The sequence below is a fragment of the Euprymna scolopes genome, chromosome 31, assembly GCF_053919585.1.
Source record: "Euprymna scolopes isolate OS-2025 chromosome 31, ASM5391958v1, whole genome shotgun sequence".
NCBI lineage: Eukaryota > Metazoa > Mollusca > Cephalopoda > Sepiida > Sepiolidae > Euprymna > Euprymna scolopes.
This window is the reverse complement of record NC_136512.1, coordinates 41197469-41216916: the sequence shown is the minus strand read 5'-3', so window position 1 is coordinate 41216916 and position 19448 is coordinate 41197469. Positions and strand designations below refer to the sequence as shown.

At 30.2% G+C, this 19448-nt stretch overlaps 1 protein-coding gene across 2 annotated transcripts in view; it reads left to right on the top strand.

Annotated features, from left to right (window-relative positions):
• LOC145255702 (uncharacterized) overlaps positions 1–18083 on the top strand; it is a 93468-nt gene extending 75385 nt beyond the window's left edge. For both annotated transcript variants that reach the window (XM_080114290.1, XM_080114289.1), the window contains exons 12-15: positions 1004–1081; positions 4841–4898; positions 7430–7538; positions 17768–18083. In XM_080114290.1, the coding sequence (XP_079970416.1) occupies positions 1004–1081; positions 4841–4898; positions 7430–7538; positions 17768–17939 (417 nt within the window). In that variant the 3' untranslated portion in view covers positions 17940–18083. The remainder of the gene's footprint in view (positions 1–1003; positions 1082–4840; positions 4899–7429; positions 7539–17767) is intronic.
• The last annotated feature ends 1365 nt before the right edge of the window (positions 18084–19448 follow it).

The following is a 19448-nucleotide window of genomic DNA, read 5'->3' as shown; positions in this document are numbered from 1 at the left end:
CTGATATTTAGAGATATAGGTTTATAGATTGTGGCACATACCGGGTAACATCGAGATTCAGAAGTACTTTCATTGTCTTTCTTGAAGAATTTTATACATATGTTATGAATTTCATCAAAATAGTTTTTATTTGAAGTTTTAAAGGAGGTACCTTAGATTAGGACATATGGTGGTTACCATAAATTTTAACGACATTTGAAAAAGGATCACCATTTCGGTCGGTCCCCTTTTTGGGGCACCTCTAACATTAGAGAGAGAACAAGAGTGCTGAAAAAGAACGTTTGGGGAAAAGAAAACATCGGTTATAATTAAGTGTGACGAGACTTTAGGATTGATGATGTTTTATAAAGGTTTCCAAGATATAGGGTACAAAGAGGATAGTACATTTCTTTGATAAAAGTCTTTACCCAGGGAAACTGGTCCATCACGTGTTGATGCTTCTATCATTTCCGCATGTCTGAGACAGATTTCTTCTTTGTATCTCCCTCCAGGACAGTCCTCTATTCTGATTGGCTGAAACCTCTGGTGACATTGAGAGAAGAAAGGAAGGGAAAAGTAGAAGAGTAGGGAGAAAGAGAGAAATAAGGGAAGCATACCATAGTAGCATCATAGTAGTAGTTCACTACAGACACTTAGAAATTATGGACCACTTCCATTGTCTTCTCCAGAAAATTTTATACATATGATTGTAATTTCATAAATAAGATAGTTTTGAAGTTCCTTATGCTCTCATAGTTCCCTTAAGGTTGTACTTGGAAATTTGGTAACACTTCCATTGTTTTTTTTTCTGGTAAATTTTACATAAAAATTCTCTTTTAGATTTTATGTATATTCTCTGACATTTTGTTAAGTGACACATCACAACAGATACTATACTTTATTATATTGTTTAGAAAATTGCAGAGAATTGTATCGCAAAAGAAAAAGTTCATATTTCCCTATTTACTGTAAATTCTTAAAAATTGATTTGAAATTTAAAAAAAATTTATTTTTTATTTTCCAGTGGAAATTCATTCTTCCAAAACTTGGAATTCTTGATTATCATTTTAAGAAAATTGATCAAAGTCCAAAATCAGATGCTGTAAGTATAAATGTATATCTTTTGTTTTGTTTTATCTGTGGTGATACGCTTGTTAGTATTCGCCTCCCTGCCACCAAGCAAAGATGTCATACAACGTTGAAAGGTGAAGAGCGAAAAGCCAATGCAAAAGAAGTGTGTGCAATCTGGCCCACAAAAAATGCCTGGACAGCCCTGGTAAATGTACCTTAAGAAATTATAAAAACTAATCTCTTCTCAAAAAGCTTCTAATCTAATAGGTCACACTATCTACCAAGCTTTACCCCCTGTCCCATCACTTCAATGTTGCATCCCTGTGCTTGTTTTACAAGTACTTTCATAGAATGTACTTTGACAAACTTGCTGCACTCAACATAAATACCACTGAGCAATCTGACAATCAGCAAAATTCCACCCCTTTACCGTAGAGGTCTCCAGATTCTGGAAAGCATTCTACTCAACTTTTTTCATCATACTGCTCATCTTTGGAATTGCCTCTGGACTCACTGAATCCCAGACTGTATATATATACAGAAATTTAAATATCATGTGAACAAACATCTTACTGCACAACTCCCCACTTAGAATGCCCTTGTAGGTATGACTGCTAATGCACAGTAACCCCTTATGGTTCAGTGGCTATGCGACTTGTTTGAGGTGAATCAAATAAAAAAAAAAAACAGAGCGAAAAGAGATAAAATCTGAAAGATTTTAGCCCAGTGGAAGAAAGGTTACTAAAAAATGGACCAGATTCTGTCAAACTAACTGCAAATGGCATACCCTTGATTGGTATAAACAACAGAACTCAGCTTGATCCTCTGTTTGAGTTGTTAATAGCAAAGAATTTGACAGAAATTTAAATATTTCTTTAGAGTAAATAAAACACGAGAAAACATGCATGAGTTGTCTTTTCCTGCTATCACAATTGCTTCAATAATTTAAACAATCATAAATCAGAACGTTTATTGGATTTAGGAGAAAAACTAATCAGTTTACTTTGAAACATTTTTTATATACAAATGAGTCAATGTTTATCAAAACCCCAAACTCAAAGATAAAGGTTTGTCAAGTGGCTAATGAAATCACACTGTAAGAATGGGTAATAATGGTTGAAATGGGGCAGAATTTGATTATTTAAAGAGATGGCTCAATAAGAATGTGCTAACATTAAACTTGACCATGTTGTAATCAGCTAAGAAGCAGTTTTGTGGTATTGTACAAAGTTGAAAAAAGGAAGGTTATTACAGTGATTGTAGCTAGATAAGATTTTGTTGTGAATCTTATACATGGATGTGTGTGAGGTGGAGGGGGAGAATAGATTGGAGCTCTTTCGAGCACTGGCAATGAAAATAACAATAGAGTAAAGAAAAGTTAGCAGCTTCATTTTTTCTAAGTACTTATTTTTATCACTTTGAGACTAAATTTTATATAAACTAATATACAGTATTTCATGTACAAGGACACAAACCAATATGTAACATGTCATTGTCCAAGTTATCCATATATTTTTAATTTACAAATGAATCAAATTGTTTTAGCTTGGCTCTATTATTGGTTTTACACATTTTTCTCATGCAAATTTTAATAAATAGCATTTTTAGATAAAACTGTTTTGCTGACAAAGCAAGGGAGATAACTCATCTCGATTTTATGCGACTTTATTTTGTAACAATTGATTGCGAACGTTTTTCCATTAAAAAAACAATGATTGCCAACTTTTTTATTTACAAAAAAACAAAATAAAACAAAAACAAAAAATTCAAAGAAAATGCTAAGAAAAATAATGAAATCCAAACAATATACAAACAAAAACCTGTGACCACAAACCTTTTAAAATTGAAAATGTTGTATTCCTGTATTTAGATATATTTTTGTGAAAAAATTGTAAATTTGTTTGTCATGCATAATATTTGAGTTAAAACGATTTAATTTTCAAGTTTAATTATTTTTAAATGTATCAAAAGAGAGTGGGTATGAAACTTAATAAATTAACCTTCAATTATGTGTGTAAATGCTGTTATCAAGATCAGTAAAGTTTTGTTCATGAATATGTTTAAATATGTCCTGTTCAAAATGATTTTCTTAACTAAAATTTTCTAATTAAACTAACTTGGAAAATTAGTTGTCATCCGTTTCTTGTTAATATAAACAAGATCACCAAGGGAGGAATGAAATGTGTTACAGTTGTAACTATTCCTCATTGGATTTGACTCTCTGCATTTTAAATTTGTTAATTGTTTAAAAGCAAAAAAAACAAAAAACAAAAAAAAAAAACAGTTGGAGAAACCAAAATGGTTGATGATAAAAATTTAATAATCTCGTCTGACGACTGCAGAGGAAGGGTTAATAATTATGCACAGGTAGCTGAAAAATTAAAATGAAGTGACTCATGTTAAAGAGGAAAACTATTTACAATAAAAGCATTTTTTGGATTTATATTATAAAACTCTGTGGACCTTGTTTGCTTGCATCTTGTCTTTGATCATTGGGCAATTCCATCTTTTAAAAAGGGATGATGGATGAATTATATATATATATATGAGCCATGCCCCCCCCCACACACACATAAATTCACCTGTCATCCCTTTCATAAAAAATGGAAGTGTCCTATCAGAGAAGACAAGATTCCGTTTTTTATGAAAGGAATGACAGGTGAATTTATGTGTGTGTGGGGGGGCATGGCTCAGAAACTAAGGAATGAGGGTGGAGAGTTGTATGTTTTGGTTTTGATTCTAGCTGATGGCACCCAAGTCATATACATATATTTTTAGTTTTCATCTCACTATCATAAATTTTAAAAAAATTTTTTAAAATTTATGATAGTTCTTTATCTCACTACCATATATTAGGTTTAATATAATAATCCATAGATTGTCTCTATAATAATAAATACGTAATCTGCATGGATTAAAATATCATATTTAAGCGTATTTTATAACTGGACAATGCTGGGCGGTCTGCTAGTATAGCTATAAAAATGTTTCTGATAAATTGAACATACCTTAGAATAGGATTACATTAGAGCTTAGCCAATACTTAGATGGTTGCCTGTTTGGGAATAAAAACGCCATAAGTGAAAGTCATTGTTAAAGCACTTTCTTGAAATTTTAATCAATCAATTTTATTCGCAAAAAAACGCAAAACAAACAAAACAAGAAAAAATGGGAGATATTGCATTTATATACTACCTGAATATGGTAGCCATCATCATAACCTCTGGCAGGTTGTTCCAAAGTGCTTTGTAAAGAGCACATGAACAAAGAGTACTGCCTTTCTTCTGTTGAGATGAAAGTGACAAAAATACATTTTCTGTAGGTGATCGTGAAGACCATGAATACATATTAAGGTGAAAAACTTTCTAAAGTTGGATTTGTTAATAATGTCGTAACCCAGAATCAGATCTATTCACACCCTTCAAGGCACAAGTGAGAACAAATTTAGTCTTTGAAGCTGGTTTTTTTTGTAGATAAGCATGGAGAATCTCATCATCATCCTAATTGCCAACTATTTTATATCTTTTTTGATATAAGAATTAGTTGTTTGGATGGCATGACCAACAATGGGTTGTACAAATGTTATTTATGGGGGATGGAATGTACCAATATTATATTTGGGGGATGGAAAGCATTTGCTGTTGAACTTAGAAAAGATCTTTGGATTAGATAGTGGACTCACCATATTGATGCAGTGATTTGTTTGTTTTACTAAGTTGTCTACAAATGTACCATTCTTTGTATTAATAACAATGTTAAATGGTTACTTTTGGTTTTATTTTATTTTTAGGCTCGAAAATCCGTCATGAAGAGTGTTGTACTTGATAATCTTCAAAATCAACTGACAGGTTTGATCTCATTTCAATTATAAAAAATAGGTTTGAATCTTTAGGTTTAATTACTTTACTAGAGAGAAGAGTGATGGGTTATTTGATTGAGACTTCAAAATAATTAATGGGATTTCTAAATGAGGATTGTCATCATTATTGTTGGCATTGTTGTGTTGTCGGTTCAACATCCGGTTTACATGCTGACATATGTATGACTATTTTTAGAAATTGTAACCTATTTTTGGCCAGGTCTTTATTTATCCCTCTTGTACTCAAGTTCATTCTTATTACTTTCTACCATGTTTTATTGGTATTTCCTTTCAAATTGATCTTGCTACTTCAACTGTTTTGCACCTGCTAATCCATAACTTTCGTCCCTTCTTTCAATTTGATCAAATGAATAGTCACCTCTTCTGCACACATCTATATTACCAGAGGGAAGAATGAGATCTGATTTAATTAAGACCTTAAAAATAATGGAATTCCTATTTTTTAATATTCATCTTTGCACAAGAAATTTTTTTTTTAACCTGTTTTAAGCATGTTTATGGTAAATTTGACACTTTTTGAAAAAGAAAGAAAAAAAAAAACCCTAGCTAATAATTGAATAATTTTCAAAATTCAAAGTATGTTTCTTAGGGGATCTTTTGCTGAATAAAGCTCATTTGAAGAAACTGCCACCATAGCCTTCAGGCATGCGGCCTTCATGAGGTCCTTTTATCATTGCTGGACATCAATTTGATTCTGGCAACTGTTACAGTGTTGGTGTATTTTCCGATTATGCTGCGCACATAATAGTTCAGGTTAATTGGGGTCTCAGATGCTGGGATTAGTGAAGTTGTGGAAATTCTCGGATAGCCACTTTTGGGTTTCCTTGGAAGTATGATGTGGAGCTGAGTCCTGCTGTCACATCTTTGATTTTCCTGCAGTCATCTTTTCCACCCAGCACTTGACAACAACTCAATATAACCATCTTAATTGAGTTTGAGTACATTTTTGAAAAATATAAGCCAGCAGGATGTGGCCTTGTTGAATATACGCTGAAAGACCATTGTGGTTTCAAGTAATTTGATTATCTTAACTGTAGGCTTACCACTTATTGTTTTGCATATTGTGTAACTAGTCTTGATAAAAATTCTTTTCATTTTAAAAGGACTAATCCATCGCAGTTCAACTGGCTGTTTGAGCTTGTGAAGAATTTTCTTGGCTTTTGAGCCTTGCAAATCTTATATAAGGAGTATCAAAAATCCTTGTTCATCACTTTCTTCATGTCTATCTCTCTTGCCAGGATTTGTATTACCTTGTCTGTATCTTGCAATATCTTTTTGTTCAGCCTCTTGATGAATTTTATTGTGCTGACATAAAATGTTTTTTTATGAGCCTTCCTGCTAGCAATTACTTTCACATCTCTTTCACAATTCTCCAGTTCATATCTCACAGCCTTCAAAGTATTCAAGGACCACTAAGCTGTAAGTAAAATTTTCTGAGTTTTAAAATCCAGTTTGAATTATCATGATGCAGTCCAGTCTCATCTAATATTGGAATCTTAAGGAGATATCAGTCATACCAGTTATCATAGGTGCTACAGGGCTTATGAAGAAGAACCTGAAGTCCTACCTAACTAATATTCCTGGTGAACCAAGTGCAAAAGAGATCCAGACAATTGCACTTAAGGGAACAGCGAGGATACTAAGAGCTCTCGGTTGGTATCAATAAAAAGTGGGGCAATGTTGGTAGCTGGTTTAGATGCCCCATACCCAGCATTACAATCTTCAAAGGAAGAAAAATGAAAAAAGAAACAAACTAATATTCCATCATTTCCAATACACAAACCCATGAATAGTACACAGAAACAACTACTCATTGCACTTTATTGCTATTAAATACTTCAAATGGTTCTGAAATATAAAAATATGAAAGAATATAAAAAATTACTAAAGTTTGCTTAAAAATTCTGTAATTAGATTTTTTTTCTAATATGATGATGGCAACCTTCTGTCTTGTGAGACGATAGAATTTGATACTCTTTGCACTTCAACATCTGCTGTTGCTATATAGTCCACTTCTGGATTTGCAAGTTCGTTGGCACTTGCTGTTTAGTCAAAGGTAAGTATGGTGGGGGCAGCAGAGGTGGACTGTATCCTCTATCACCTGTGGGTTATCTTTTTTTCACATTGTATTTTTTTTCTGATGATACAGCAAAGCTGGAGTGAGCTCTCCACATTTAGATCTACGTTTGCCCAGTTTGCTCTCTCGGTGTTGCAGATAGTCCAACAGAAATGCAAGCCAATACAGTTGGTGCCAGCATAGCTGCAGGAGTTGCCGAAAAGGTGTTACAAATGTAAATTGTTTAAAAACATATTTTTTGTTGAAATAAGAGACCATTTTCTTAAAAGCATTAGTAGATGTGGGTAAATTATTTAAAAACATTTTTCTTATGTTGAAATGAGATTATTGATTAAAATAAGAACCGTGTAAAAAGTTATAATAAATCAACAATGGAAGACGATTTTTTGGGTTTAATTTCTTTCTCATTCTTTTGTTAACAGGTTATGAACGACAGAAGCATCCATTGGTCGATGCAGAACTTGAAAAAATGTTACTGGAAACACATGAAACATTCAAATCCTACCCAACAGCCATGGATATTACACTCGGGTGAGATTATTATTATTTTTTTTATTATTGAGACAGAATGTAATTCATTTAAATGGGATTTCTTTTTTTACTTTTTCAAGTTATTTACATATAAATTTATTTGATTACACTGTGCAACACATTTCAGATTAAAAAAAAAGTACATACCAAATTAGATCTGTTTCAGTGTAAGAAAAGTATATTGATATTAAATCTGATTTTTATTTCTTTAAATTAGGCACCATTTACTACAAATCATATCTTATCATTAGTTATGAATCTCTTGCCATGTTCATCACTCATATCACTAAGATTCTCTGTAAAATTCTCTCAAATGACAAAATTACCTAATTTAACAAAATGAAGGCCGGAAATGCATTTTTTCATATCATTGTGCCTATAAAAACGACCACAGATATCCTGTACTTTTTAAGTGTTGCACTGTGATATTTGTTTTGAAGCTATTTTGTATAATGTTAAACAGAACTGTCATAGATCCAGTGTTAGAGTTGGTATGTATGTATGTTTCTATCTATCTATCTATCTATCTATCTATCTATGTGTGTGTTTATATATCTATGTGTGTGTTTATATATATAAATTATTTATTTAAAAACTGTGTTACATTTTACAGAAATGTATCATGGTTTCATTAACATGAGATCTTTATTCTTTAGAAATGGCCCTCATAACTCATCTGAAATCTTTGGTGACTCATGTAATGAAAATAGTTAAAAACATGGAATCTGACAATCATTGTTTTTATCATTTGGTAAATTTGTTCAAGTGTCCTTTTTGGAGAAAGTATCAAGTTTATTGGGGGAAGTTTTTAATGATATAAGCATCTTAATTGTAACTTGGTATGATTTAAAAATGATTTCAATGTTGATTATGGATGCTGCATGTTTATCTGTTTCTATGGTGCATTCATATATAGAAGTGATGGCTTGTAGTGTAATTTATTAATTGATAAGTGGATTCAATTCTGATGTAGATGACTTTTCTAAACAATTAAGATTTACCCATGTCAATGAAACCATTGTATGGCTCTGAAATATTTATTGTATAGTTGTAAAATCATTTCTAATTTCTCTTGTGAATTCTTACAATTGGGCACTTTATTGATTTCTTTTCAACATACCCTAATTCACTATATATATATATATATATATATATATATATATATATATATATATATATAAAATGAAAGGTGAGAAATAAAAGTTATATATAACTTTATTATGTCATCAGAACAATAAGGAAAAGTTGAGGGGAAATTTAAGTAAAAAAAAAAACTCTTTAAGCCATGGCATTTCGAAGCTAAATGCTTCTCATCAGAAGAGGAAAAGGGCCAACATTATGCAAATATAGAACAAAAACTGGCTTAAGAAATTTAGAAATGAAATGAGAATGAAAGAATAGAATAAAATGGTAGAAAGTAATTAAAAGTATATACAACATATAAGGTAAAGTGGAAGGGTAGTATATAAGGAGGTAATTCTTCTAATGAGAAGCATTCGAAATGCTATGGCCTAAAGAGTTTTTTTCTGAAGTTTCCCCTTAACTTTTCCTTATTGTTCTGATGATATAATAAGGTTGCAACTTTTATTCCTCATCTTTCATTTTATATCATTGTTTTCTGTTCTCTTTGATAGTGTTGAGCTCTTATCTTGATAAGTTTTGCTTCGTTAATGATTTACTCTTTGATAACACACACACACATATATATATACATAGCACTATTGAAGTAAATACTAAAAATTGATGTGTAAAATATTATATCTCCTCATAACATTTAATGTGGTGTGAATACATAAAATTATATATATATAAGATTTTTATGAATACATAATGTTATAAAACATTTGAATAACACTGGGCACAGTGCCATTATTAATTATTGAGTTTTGAGAATATATAGTTTAACTATATATTATTAAAGAAGAAACATTTTACAATGAAAGGAAACCAAAATACACTTCTAAAATATTTTTTTCTTTTTTCTTAAGTCTAATTCAACGTTTAAAAACATAAATTAGATGTTAGAGGTGGGGTAGAAAAAAAAAACTCTATCAAGATGTCTTTCGGCCAACACTTTTCAAAATGAACATTGGCAATAGCAGGTGGAGTGGAAATATCGTTTAAAAACATGATCAAAAGACCATAAATTACTAGGGAGGGTAGGAAAAAAAAATTAGTATGGGAGAAAGTAGAAAAAGAAACAATCTCGATGGACACCCATGAATTTCAAATTATGGGTATGTTCTTTCTGTTTACACAGAGACGGTTGGCACAAATTGATACCACCTCGTGAATTTTTAAGTGAATTTTCGAGCATGTTCTGTGTAAGAAAGAGAAAGTTTCATCTGTGTATCCTCTAGTGCAGATCTGGCAGCGCAATAAATGTTCTCCGATTGCCGACTTATGAGCATGTACATGCCTGGATGGTGGCCATTTTTTGTGCCTACATATTGAAGAGGGGACATGGGAAATTCTAACCTCTTATATATATATATATATATATATATATATATATATATATATATATAGGGAAAAGTGTATGTCTAGCCACATTGATGTGTTGTGATACAACAAAACAGTACTGTATATGGATGTCAATTAAAGCCTCCCCCTCTTTGGGTTGAGCACGTTGTAAATATATTTTCACCCGACATGTATTTAAGTTATTAAGTGAAGCCCACTATTAATTTGTTTGTAAACAAATTGATGGTTAGAGCACTGTTGCGACGGGCGGGTATGGATTTAATACACACTCGAGGGGAAATATGTATGGCACTGATTTGTGGTCTGATGGTAAGAGCTGCCAACTGTCAATGCGATGGTTAAAGGTTTTATCCACGGCTGGGGAAAGGTGTATGTCTAGCCGCTGATGAGTTGTGATACAATGAAACAGTACTGTATGTGGATGACAATATATATATTTAGGAAATATAATATATAATTTTATGCATCAATTTTTAGTATTTACTTCAATAATGCTCATTATGCGAATAGAGCTAGGTAGTATTATGAAAATATATGGCAATTAAGCTACACAGAATCTCCCACATTTCATCCCCTTCCTTAGACATTTAAGCCTGGCGATTCTCTATGGGGATGAAATACAGAAGATTCTGTGTAGCTTAATTGCCATATATTTACATAACTTTTACATAACTTATATAATGCTTATGAAAAAAAATGTTTATTGGAAATTGATACTTATTGATATAAAGGGTGAAATATAATTGAAAATCGTGAGCAAAAAAAAAAAAAAAATGGGCCAAACAAATTTTATACATTTTATTGCAGTAAAAGCTATATGTAACAAAGAATAATTGAACAAGGAAACTTAAACAAGACTAATGACACAGAGCAAGACACTTACTAATTTTATTATTGAGGACTATTATTCTCATCTTTATTAGTTGTTGTTTCACAACGTTTTGGCAACTATTCCTCTGGCCTTCGTCAGGTGGTAACCACGAGGGATAGAAACTTTGAATCTCCTAACTGCATTCTCGCAATCACAGTTAGAAGATTCGAAGTTCCTATCCATCGCGGTTACCACCTGACGAAGGCCAGAGGAATAGTTGGCCGAAACGTCGTGAAACAACAACTAATAAAGATGAGAATAATAGTCTGCAATGAATAAATTAATATAAATAAAACACATCTCAATAATGAATTCTAATTAAAATAATATATATATAAGACATCTACTTTAATACATGCTTAGGATGGAATCGTATTCCCTTCTGATTTCTTTAAAGGATCAATCCTTTAAGACAACCATAGTGGAACACTGAAGAGGAGATGCTATTCTATTCGCTTTGCACAGCTTTCCACAGTTTGTCATTGTTCTCAAAAGTTAATGCACGAGATATTATGGACCAAATATTCTCGATTGGGTTTAAATCGGGGCTTTGACCTGGCCAAAATATATCAATTGAATTATCAGAAAACCATTTTTCTGTGACTTTAGCAGTGTGTGCAGAGGCATTATCATGTTGAAAAATAATGTTCTGGGATATTCCCAGCTTCTGGATACTCAGTAACAGTCCTGTTTCTAATATTCGAATGTATTCCTTTGCATTGATTGACTTCTCACATCTAATAAGTTCCCCAACTCCTGCTGCAGTAAAAGTTCCCCATACCATTATCCCTCCATTCCCATGTTTAACTGTCGATTTTATGCAACTTGACGAAAATCTTTCTCCAGTTCTTCGATTGCACCATTCGGAAGCATCGGGAGCATCTTGATGAATCTTAATTAATCTAACCAGAAAACATTCCTGAACCAGTCTGTATCTTTCTTGCCATAACCTGAGAAAAATCTCTATCATTGATGAAAATCCCGTTTCTTTCATTCGTCTATATATTGTATATCTAGAAAGAGAATTTCCAGCCCCTGTTTGGAATTTTTTGCTATGGCCAACATAAGTTTTCTTTCGGTTCTTCAAAATAGGTACTATAGGGCGACCAGATCCAGATTTCCCTTTTACCAAATGTTCGACTTTCAACCTTTGATTAATTCGCTTCGCTATAGAAAGAGATGTTTTCACATTTTCTTTTCTTAAAATATCAAAAATCTGCTTGTATGTCATTTTGGACTACCTTAATCCTGCAATTCGTTTTTTTTTATACCCTTGCCAAGATGCGGTCTTACCATTTCTAGGATTAATTTTTCCACTTATTATTATATGCTATAATAATAATGATCTGCAAAATAGAAATTTTCAGTTAAAATTAACAAAAATTCATGCAAAAATATTGAAAAATCGATTTCTTCCTTTCATTCTTAGCCCATTTTTTTTTCTCATGAGTGTGCGTGTATATATATATATATATATATATATATAATAAATGACAAAAAGTTATATTCCAAAATTCATGATGTTGACCATCTTATAACTTATTCCTTTAATTCAGAGTTGACTTATATATTTCTGTAGAAATATATTTTTACTTGTTATATATCAATTCTTATATAAGAAGCGCAATGTGAATACAGAGCAATATATATAATAAATAACAAAAGTTTATATTCCGAAGTACATGATGTTAACAATTCTGTATTTTAATCCTTTACATCAATTGATTTTGACAGTTTTTGACAGTATCTGTTTCGTAGCGCACAATCGATCACTTAATTATTATATCAATCAGTGAATTTATTATGCCCTTAACTCATCAGAAGAAATAGCAAAAACCAATCCAACAAAAGGAATCAAAATGTGATACAACATGGTAAGAATCCGAAATTTGGAAGAGAAGCTGCAGTTACCTTTATATTTTTCAATTATGCCATCTTGGATTTTAATCGAAGTCATTGAATCCCCCCCCCCTCGTATTAGCCAATTAATTTATGAATCTTCTGACAAAACATACTATTTAATAACTACTATATTTATCAATTTTATTAATTCTCATTTATGTCTACCTACTTCCGATAATAATTTCACCAACATATGTCATAAATTACAGATTAATAATATACATGTCCTTACATACGAAACTAAAGCTAATAAAAAAAACAACCTTTTATTAAAATAGCCAAATGTTATGATTAAATAATTATCCCGAATAGACGTAAAAACTAATTCAGACCAGATTTAATCGCACACGTCAACACAAATACTAACAATATTTAATATTATACTTTACGAAGATTATCCTTACGTTATGTTAAGTTTAGAATGATTTAAAAATTCTTTTAAATCGTTACATCATCTCGCTTCAACCTTAATAAAATGCAAATCGAGTTACTTCCCTTAGATTAAGTTCACAATATTAAATTTATTTATCTTTATTTATTTATCCCTAACGTCAATACATCCATATCTGATAATAATTAATTTTACTTTTTAATATATTTATACTGACTTACATTCATTGTTATTCATTAGAAATTAAATCGACTTTTTCTTTATTTAAAATAATTTTCTAATTTTACCAATAAAAATGATTATTGTAATGAATTATTTCAATCGATAATAATGAGTGCTTAAGTTCTAACTTATTATCAACTAATGTAGAATTGGAAATTAATTAGTTACTTCCATTACTCTAATTCGTTATTTATTTATTTAACTATTTAATCATATTATTATCAATATCAGCCCCTTCAATTATTTATTTATATATAAAAAAAAGATTTAATTTTTACAATTCCCAAATTAAACTCCATTCTATATACGAACCTCAATTTTTAAACATTTTTCGATACTAATTCCTTATTTAAGTTTGATAATTGCTATCATTATATATCTTCAAATACCCTAATGATTATGATTCAAATTTCTACATCTGATGACATGTTATTGTAATTATAATCAAATAAATGTATATCAAAGTTAAAAACTAGAATTAATTATAATACAAGTTAATGAGATTTATAAATATTGCTTATACCTAATAATAATAGACTATATTCAACCCTGGTTATCTTTATTCTTAAATTCCCTTTACTATGATCTTTAATTACATCTTATTTATAATCTTTATTTATTTATTTAATATTTTAATTGAAATTTAATTAAAATCTAATTAAAATTTCGGAAATGAAGTTATGATCTTTAACATAATGAGTATACATATTAAAGAATATGTGGTTAGTCATATTGGATTTAACATATATAAGTTCTTATAACTATAATGTTGTTTTTAACCTACATATTAACAATTAAATATTTGGCTTATATATTTAGAAACACTTATCAATTTATAATCAACTTGTTGCATCAATTACATTTTTAGATCAATACTAGTCGCCTACCCCTATAAGTACATTTTAAATATTCTGATTAATTTCATTTATTTATTAGATTATATTGTTTTATATTATTTGTTATTTTTATTTAATCGTTTATTTATTATTTAATTTATTTATCTATTTTTATTACTATTCCATTAGTTACCTTACTTAACAAATTTAACCTTACCATCTATAAAAAATTACAATTTGCTTGAATAATAATATCATGATCTATTTCAATTCACTGTATTAATTTAATATTTGATTCTTACTCCAACTCTAATTGAATAATATGGATTTGCTCATTTTTATTTTTAATAAGTATTATTAATTTATTTTAGTTTTATTTATTTGCTATTTTTCCTTTTTATTTTTTATTATTTATTTATGTTTTATTTTATTTTTTTCCTCATTTTACATTAAAATAGTATCATTTGTAATATATCAACATACTTGCCTTCCCTTTTTTCATATTAAATTTTAATTTAGGCATATATTGTCATACTATATGCTAACCTTATCTGATTAGGCCTGTATAACAAGTTTATAAAATATTACTTATTTTATTAATTTACTTTAGCTATTTATATTATATAAAATATTTATCTTACATATGGAAAATACTATTAAAGTGGTTGCATACATATATATACAAATGCACATGCAGATACTTACAAGTACATATACATACATATACATCTACGTATACCATACATATACATATATATCTCACCCTACATACACTTAATACATAAACGCATGCATATCCCCACATACATACATATATCCATACACACACGCATACCATACCTACACATATACATCTCACTTTGCATGCACCTATACATACACAAACATACACCTATCCCCACAAACACACATCACATTTTAATTTTGTATCACATTTTGATTCCTTTTGTTCGATTGGTTTTTGCTATTTCTTCTGATGAGTTAAGGGCATAATAAATTCACTAAATGATATAATAATTAAGTGATTGATTGTGCGTTACGAAACAGATACTGTCAAGAACTGTAAAAATCAATTGATGTAAAGGATTAAAATACAGAATTGTTAACATCATGTACTTTGAAATATAAACTTTTGTTATTCATTATATATATATATATATATATATATATATATATATATAATTTTTAAAATGTAATTATCCACTGACACGTGTTCCGTCATCTACGACTCATCAGAGTGGCTGTATCTAGCGAGATTCGAAATCGGGACCCAACGGTAATGAGCCTAAACCCTTACCCCTGGACCATCACGCCGTCTGACTGGATATATCGCGATTTACTTAGATGTTGTTTTGTTTTGTTTTTTTAGTGATATGTTTTGAATGAATTCAATTATTTACGAAAGTGTATTTTTACCTAAATGCGAGTTGGGAATAATTTTCCCTTTTAACCAATTTGGTACCCCCACATGGGGAGCGGTATATATATATTATTGTGGATAATTACATTTTAAAAATAATATATATATACTGCTCCCTATGTGGGGGTACCAAATTGGTTAAAAGGGAAAATTATTCCCAACTCGCATTAAGGTAAAAATGTACTTTCGTAAATAATTGAATTCATTCAAAACATATCACTAAAAAAACAAAACAAAACAACATCTATCTATCTATCTATCTATCTCTTTGTCTAGCCGCACTGATGAGCTGTGAAACAGCGAAACAGTACTGTATGTGGATGACTATATATATATATATATATATATATATATATATATATATATATATATATATATATGACATTTGTAGGAAAGAACCTCAGCAAAGTGCTCAATTATAAAGAAGAATTTAATATAAAAGCAAAATATTTATTTAAAAAATTACAGAAGGCCAGAAAAACATTGATACCGTCGGTTTCAAATCTGATATAATGGAAGCAGTTACGGTTGAAAAATATTGAATTCTCTTAAGTCTCTTTTTACTTTCTATTTGTGGATTGAGCTCTCTATCAAAGGAAATAAATTTCTACTTTATGTAGAGTATTCCTCTTCATAAAAGAATTGAGCCCCCTAGGCAGTTGGTAATGCAAATGTAAATAAAGTATAAACATTGTAAATTTCATTAACAGTGAATGCAATAGAGAAAAAGGTGTTGATTACTAGGTTTTGAATCAGTCTTAAACACCCATCACAACTAGCCACATTGAGGAGCCATAGTATGGCTAAACAGTGGTCAGTGGACAATTATGTTTATTTATTTTGTCTAACTTTTTATTGATACAAATATTTTTGACTGCACATTTGCAGACATGTTTCAATTCTCCATCATACCGAGTTCTTAGTATGAAAACAGAAATAAAAATCTCATTTCCACTTTCATAATATTTTTGTTACAGCAAAAAAAACTTCCATAGTTTTAAATTCATAATAAATAAACATAGACAAATGAATTTGAAATTAAAATTATTTTAAAACATTAAATAAAAAAAATCGCATTTTCCTTATAAAATGGAAACAAGTATTGTGATGTCATAGTAAAAACTTAATAAAACTTTAAAAAAATTAGGATTTGGTCTACTTTTCTTATCTTAGATATTATTCTCATAAGTTTTTGATCAATATAATCTTTAACCTTTCTTCACATGTGTTTTGTAAAATTCTGGAATCTGTAAAGAAGTTTGGAACCTTTATTTAGTACATGAGGGTAACTTTCTCCCATTCCATCAGTGATGACTTGGTAGAAGCCTTCAGTAATTTGAATAAGGATTCCTGGTCTATTTGATAAAAGTGTTAAGTAATAATGACACTTTGGCTGAGTGATGATTCAATCTTTAGAGTGAAGGATATTAAGATTACAATTATGAATTACATAAGAATTTTATCTAAGTTCGATATAAAGATTCCGGATTAATCAAACGCCTGTTCTCATCTTGAGTATTAATCTCACAATGTTTTTTCTGACCTTCAAGTGTATCTTGTGAAATTCTGGAATCTTTCAGCCAAACTTGAGAATTGCAAGGATATATGGTGTAACAGATATAGTTCTACATAAAATTCAATTCTAAGTGACACTTTTTTGGAGGTTGAAGGTTCAATCTTCAATGTGAGTGGTACTAAGAATGTAATAGCAAATTATTACTAAGAATACAATTGTTAATTATTATAGATGGCTTACAATCATGACTGATTAAATAAAGAGTTCCATTAAAAATACGTCCAGGTTCATTGAGTTCAACAGAAAGATTCCCAAATTCGAGATGATACACCAGAAAAGTTCACATTGACCAAAATGTGAGAATAACACACAAGATGAGAAACAGTAGTTTGAATAATTCAAATAATCCAAATTATCAATCCTCACCTCGAATATCACAAAACTTTAAAAAATATCTTTCTTTTTTGTAATCTAAAAATATAATAAAATCGAGATTTATTATTACAAATGTTTTACTCATTTTTAACATTAAATGCTTCTCTTTAAAAGTTTCGATTATGTTTCATTTTTTTCTCTGTATTTTGCAGGAGCCACTGTGCATGCAGTTATGGCCACCGGAATCCGGGAATGGAAGTGTTCTATCAGAAATCCTTTGAGCAGAGTTTGGCATTTTCACCACAAGCCAGCAATATGATAATAATTATGGAAACCTTGGCACGGAACCACCTTAAAGACGATAAAGACCTTGTTTTGGTCTGAGTTTCTCTCACCACAATTGCGTCCTTCAATCATGAATTTGTATTGTTTATATTTATTGGAATTATTGTCAGTGAAATACGGACTGGTATAATTTTTTAGAAAATCATGCATCTTTAATGACATCCAGGATGAAAATTGGAAAAAAGACAATTCTAGATCTGAAAAAATTCCAATCTTTGAGATTCTTGATTTCATAGAAAAACTGCTTTCATCTAGTTTCAAAAGATCTGAAGGCTCGATGAAGATTTAATCTAGTCAAAAAATATAAACCAACAAATATTTGTAAAGATTATTTTTGTTTTTACAAATTGATATTAAGTATTTTTCAGATGAATGATATTTTAAAAACTAAAATTCATTTTTGTTCTAAAAGATATTTTAATTTGTAAACCTTTATTTTTCAAAACTTTTAATCAGTTTTGTTTCGTTTCATTTCCAATTATCAGCAGTACATCTAACTTCATTCCAAGATTTATCTTTGAACGAATCGTTTCGATATGATGTTTTTTAATTTTTGAGATGAGGAGTGCTTATTTGTATCATTTGTATTCTTTAAACTACTGTTCTCATCTTATTTTCACAACGTCTTGATCGCTGTAACCTCTGACCTTCTTCAGATGCATCTTGTCCGAGTTTGACAGAAAGATTCCAAAGTTCAACAAGATGCATCTGAAGAAGGTCGGAGGTTACATACATGTGAAAATAACATCCAAAGAATCCAAATGATACAGAGATTGTTTCAAATCTTTACTTTAAAAAATTGTTTTCGTTTATGCTTCAATTTGAAGTATGCGAGCAGACAAGTACAAACATCTTTTTTGATAATTATGTTCCATGATTTCCATAGACTTTTTCTGTTTCTATTCTTCATTAATAAATCAGAAATAATTGCTTTTTCTTTCTTTTATTTCAGCATTTTTTTACCTTCAATTTTCCAACATTAAAATTATTGGCTTTGGTTGATATTACCTTCACAGGGAAAAAACTCTTGCATCTGCTGATGTAAACAAAGTTAATTAATTAAAAGGTAAAACAACTTAAAAATTTTTTACTTTTCCTGCAGTTGGAAGGTTTTTGCAATATTTTGCACAATTCAGCAGCTTCTGATTATTTACCAAAGTCATGAAAATGATGAACTATCCAGGACTGTAAGATGCTAAGCTCATCTGATACACTTTGAGTGAACCTTGATAGACTTGCCTTCATAGCCTGGAGTATAGTCTTGAAATTCATTTTTTTAGGCTTACCTAACCTTGCTTGATTGTCAACATTTTTGCCAAATTTCTTGAGCCATATAACTGTACTGTGATCAAATTAACTTCGAAAAACAAAAGCTTTGGGTTGCTTCTACAGCATTATGGATTAATTCAAACTTGTGCCCGAATTAGACTACATTTCACATTCAAGTGTGTGACTTTCAGATTACACGCACAGACCACAGCAAGTACCTTTTGCACTATGCTTTGGTTACATATAAAATGCACTTCAAACTTGCATGCATGCAAGTTT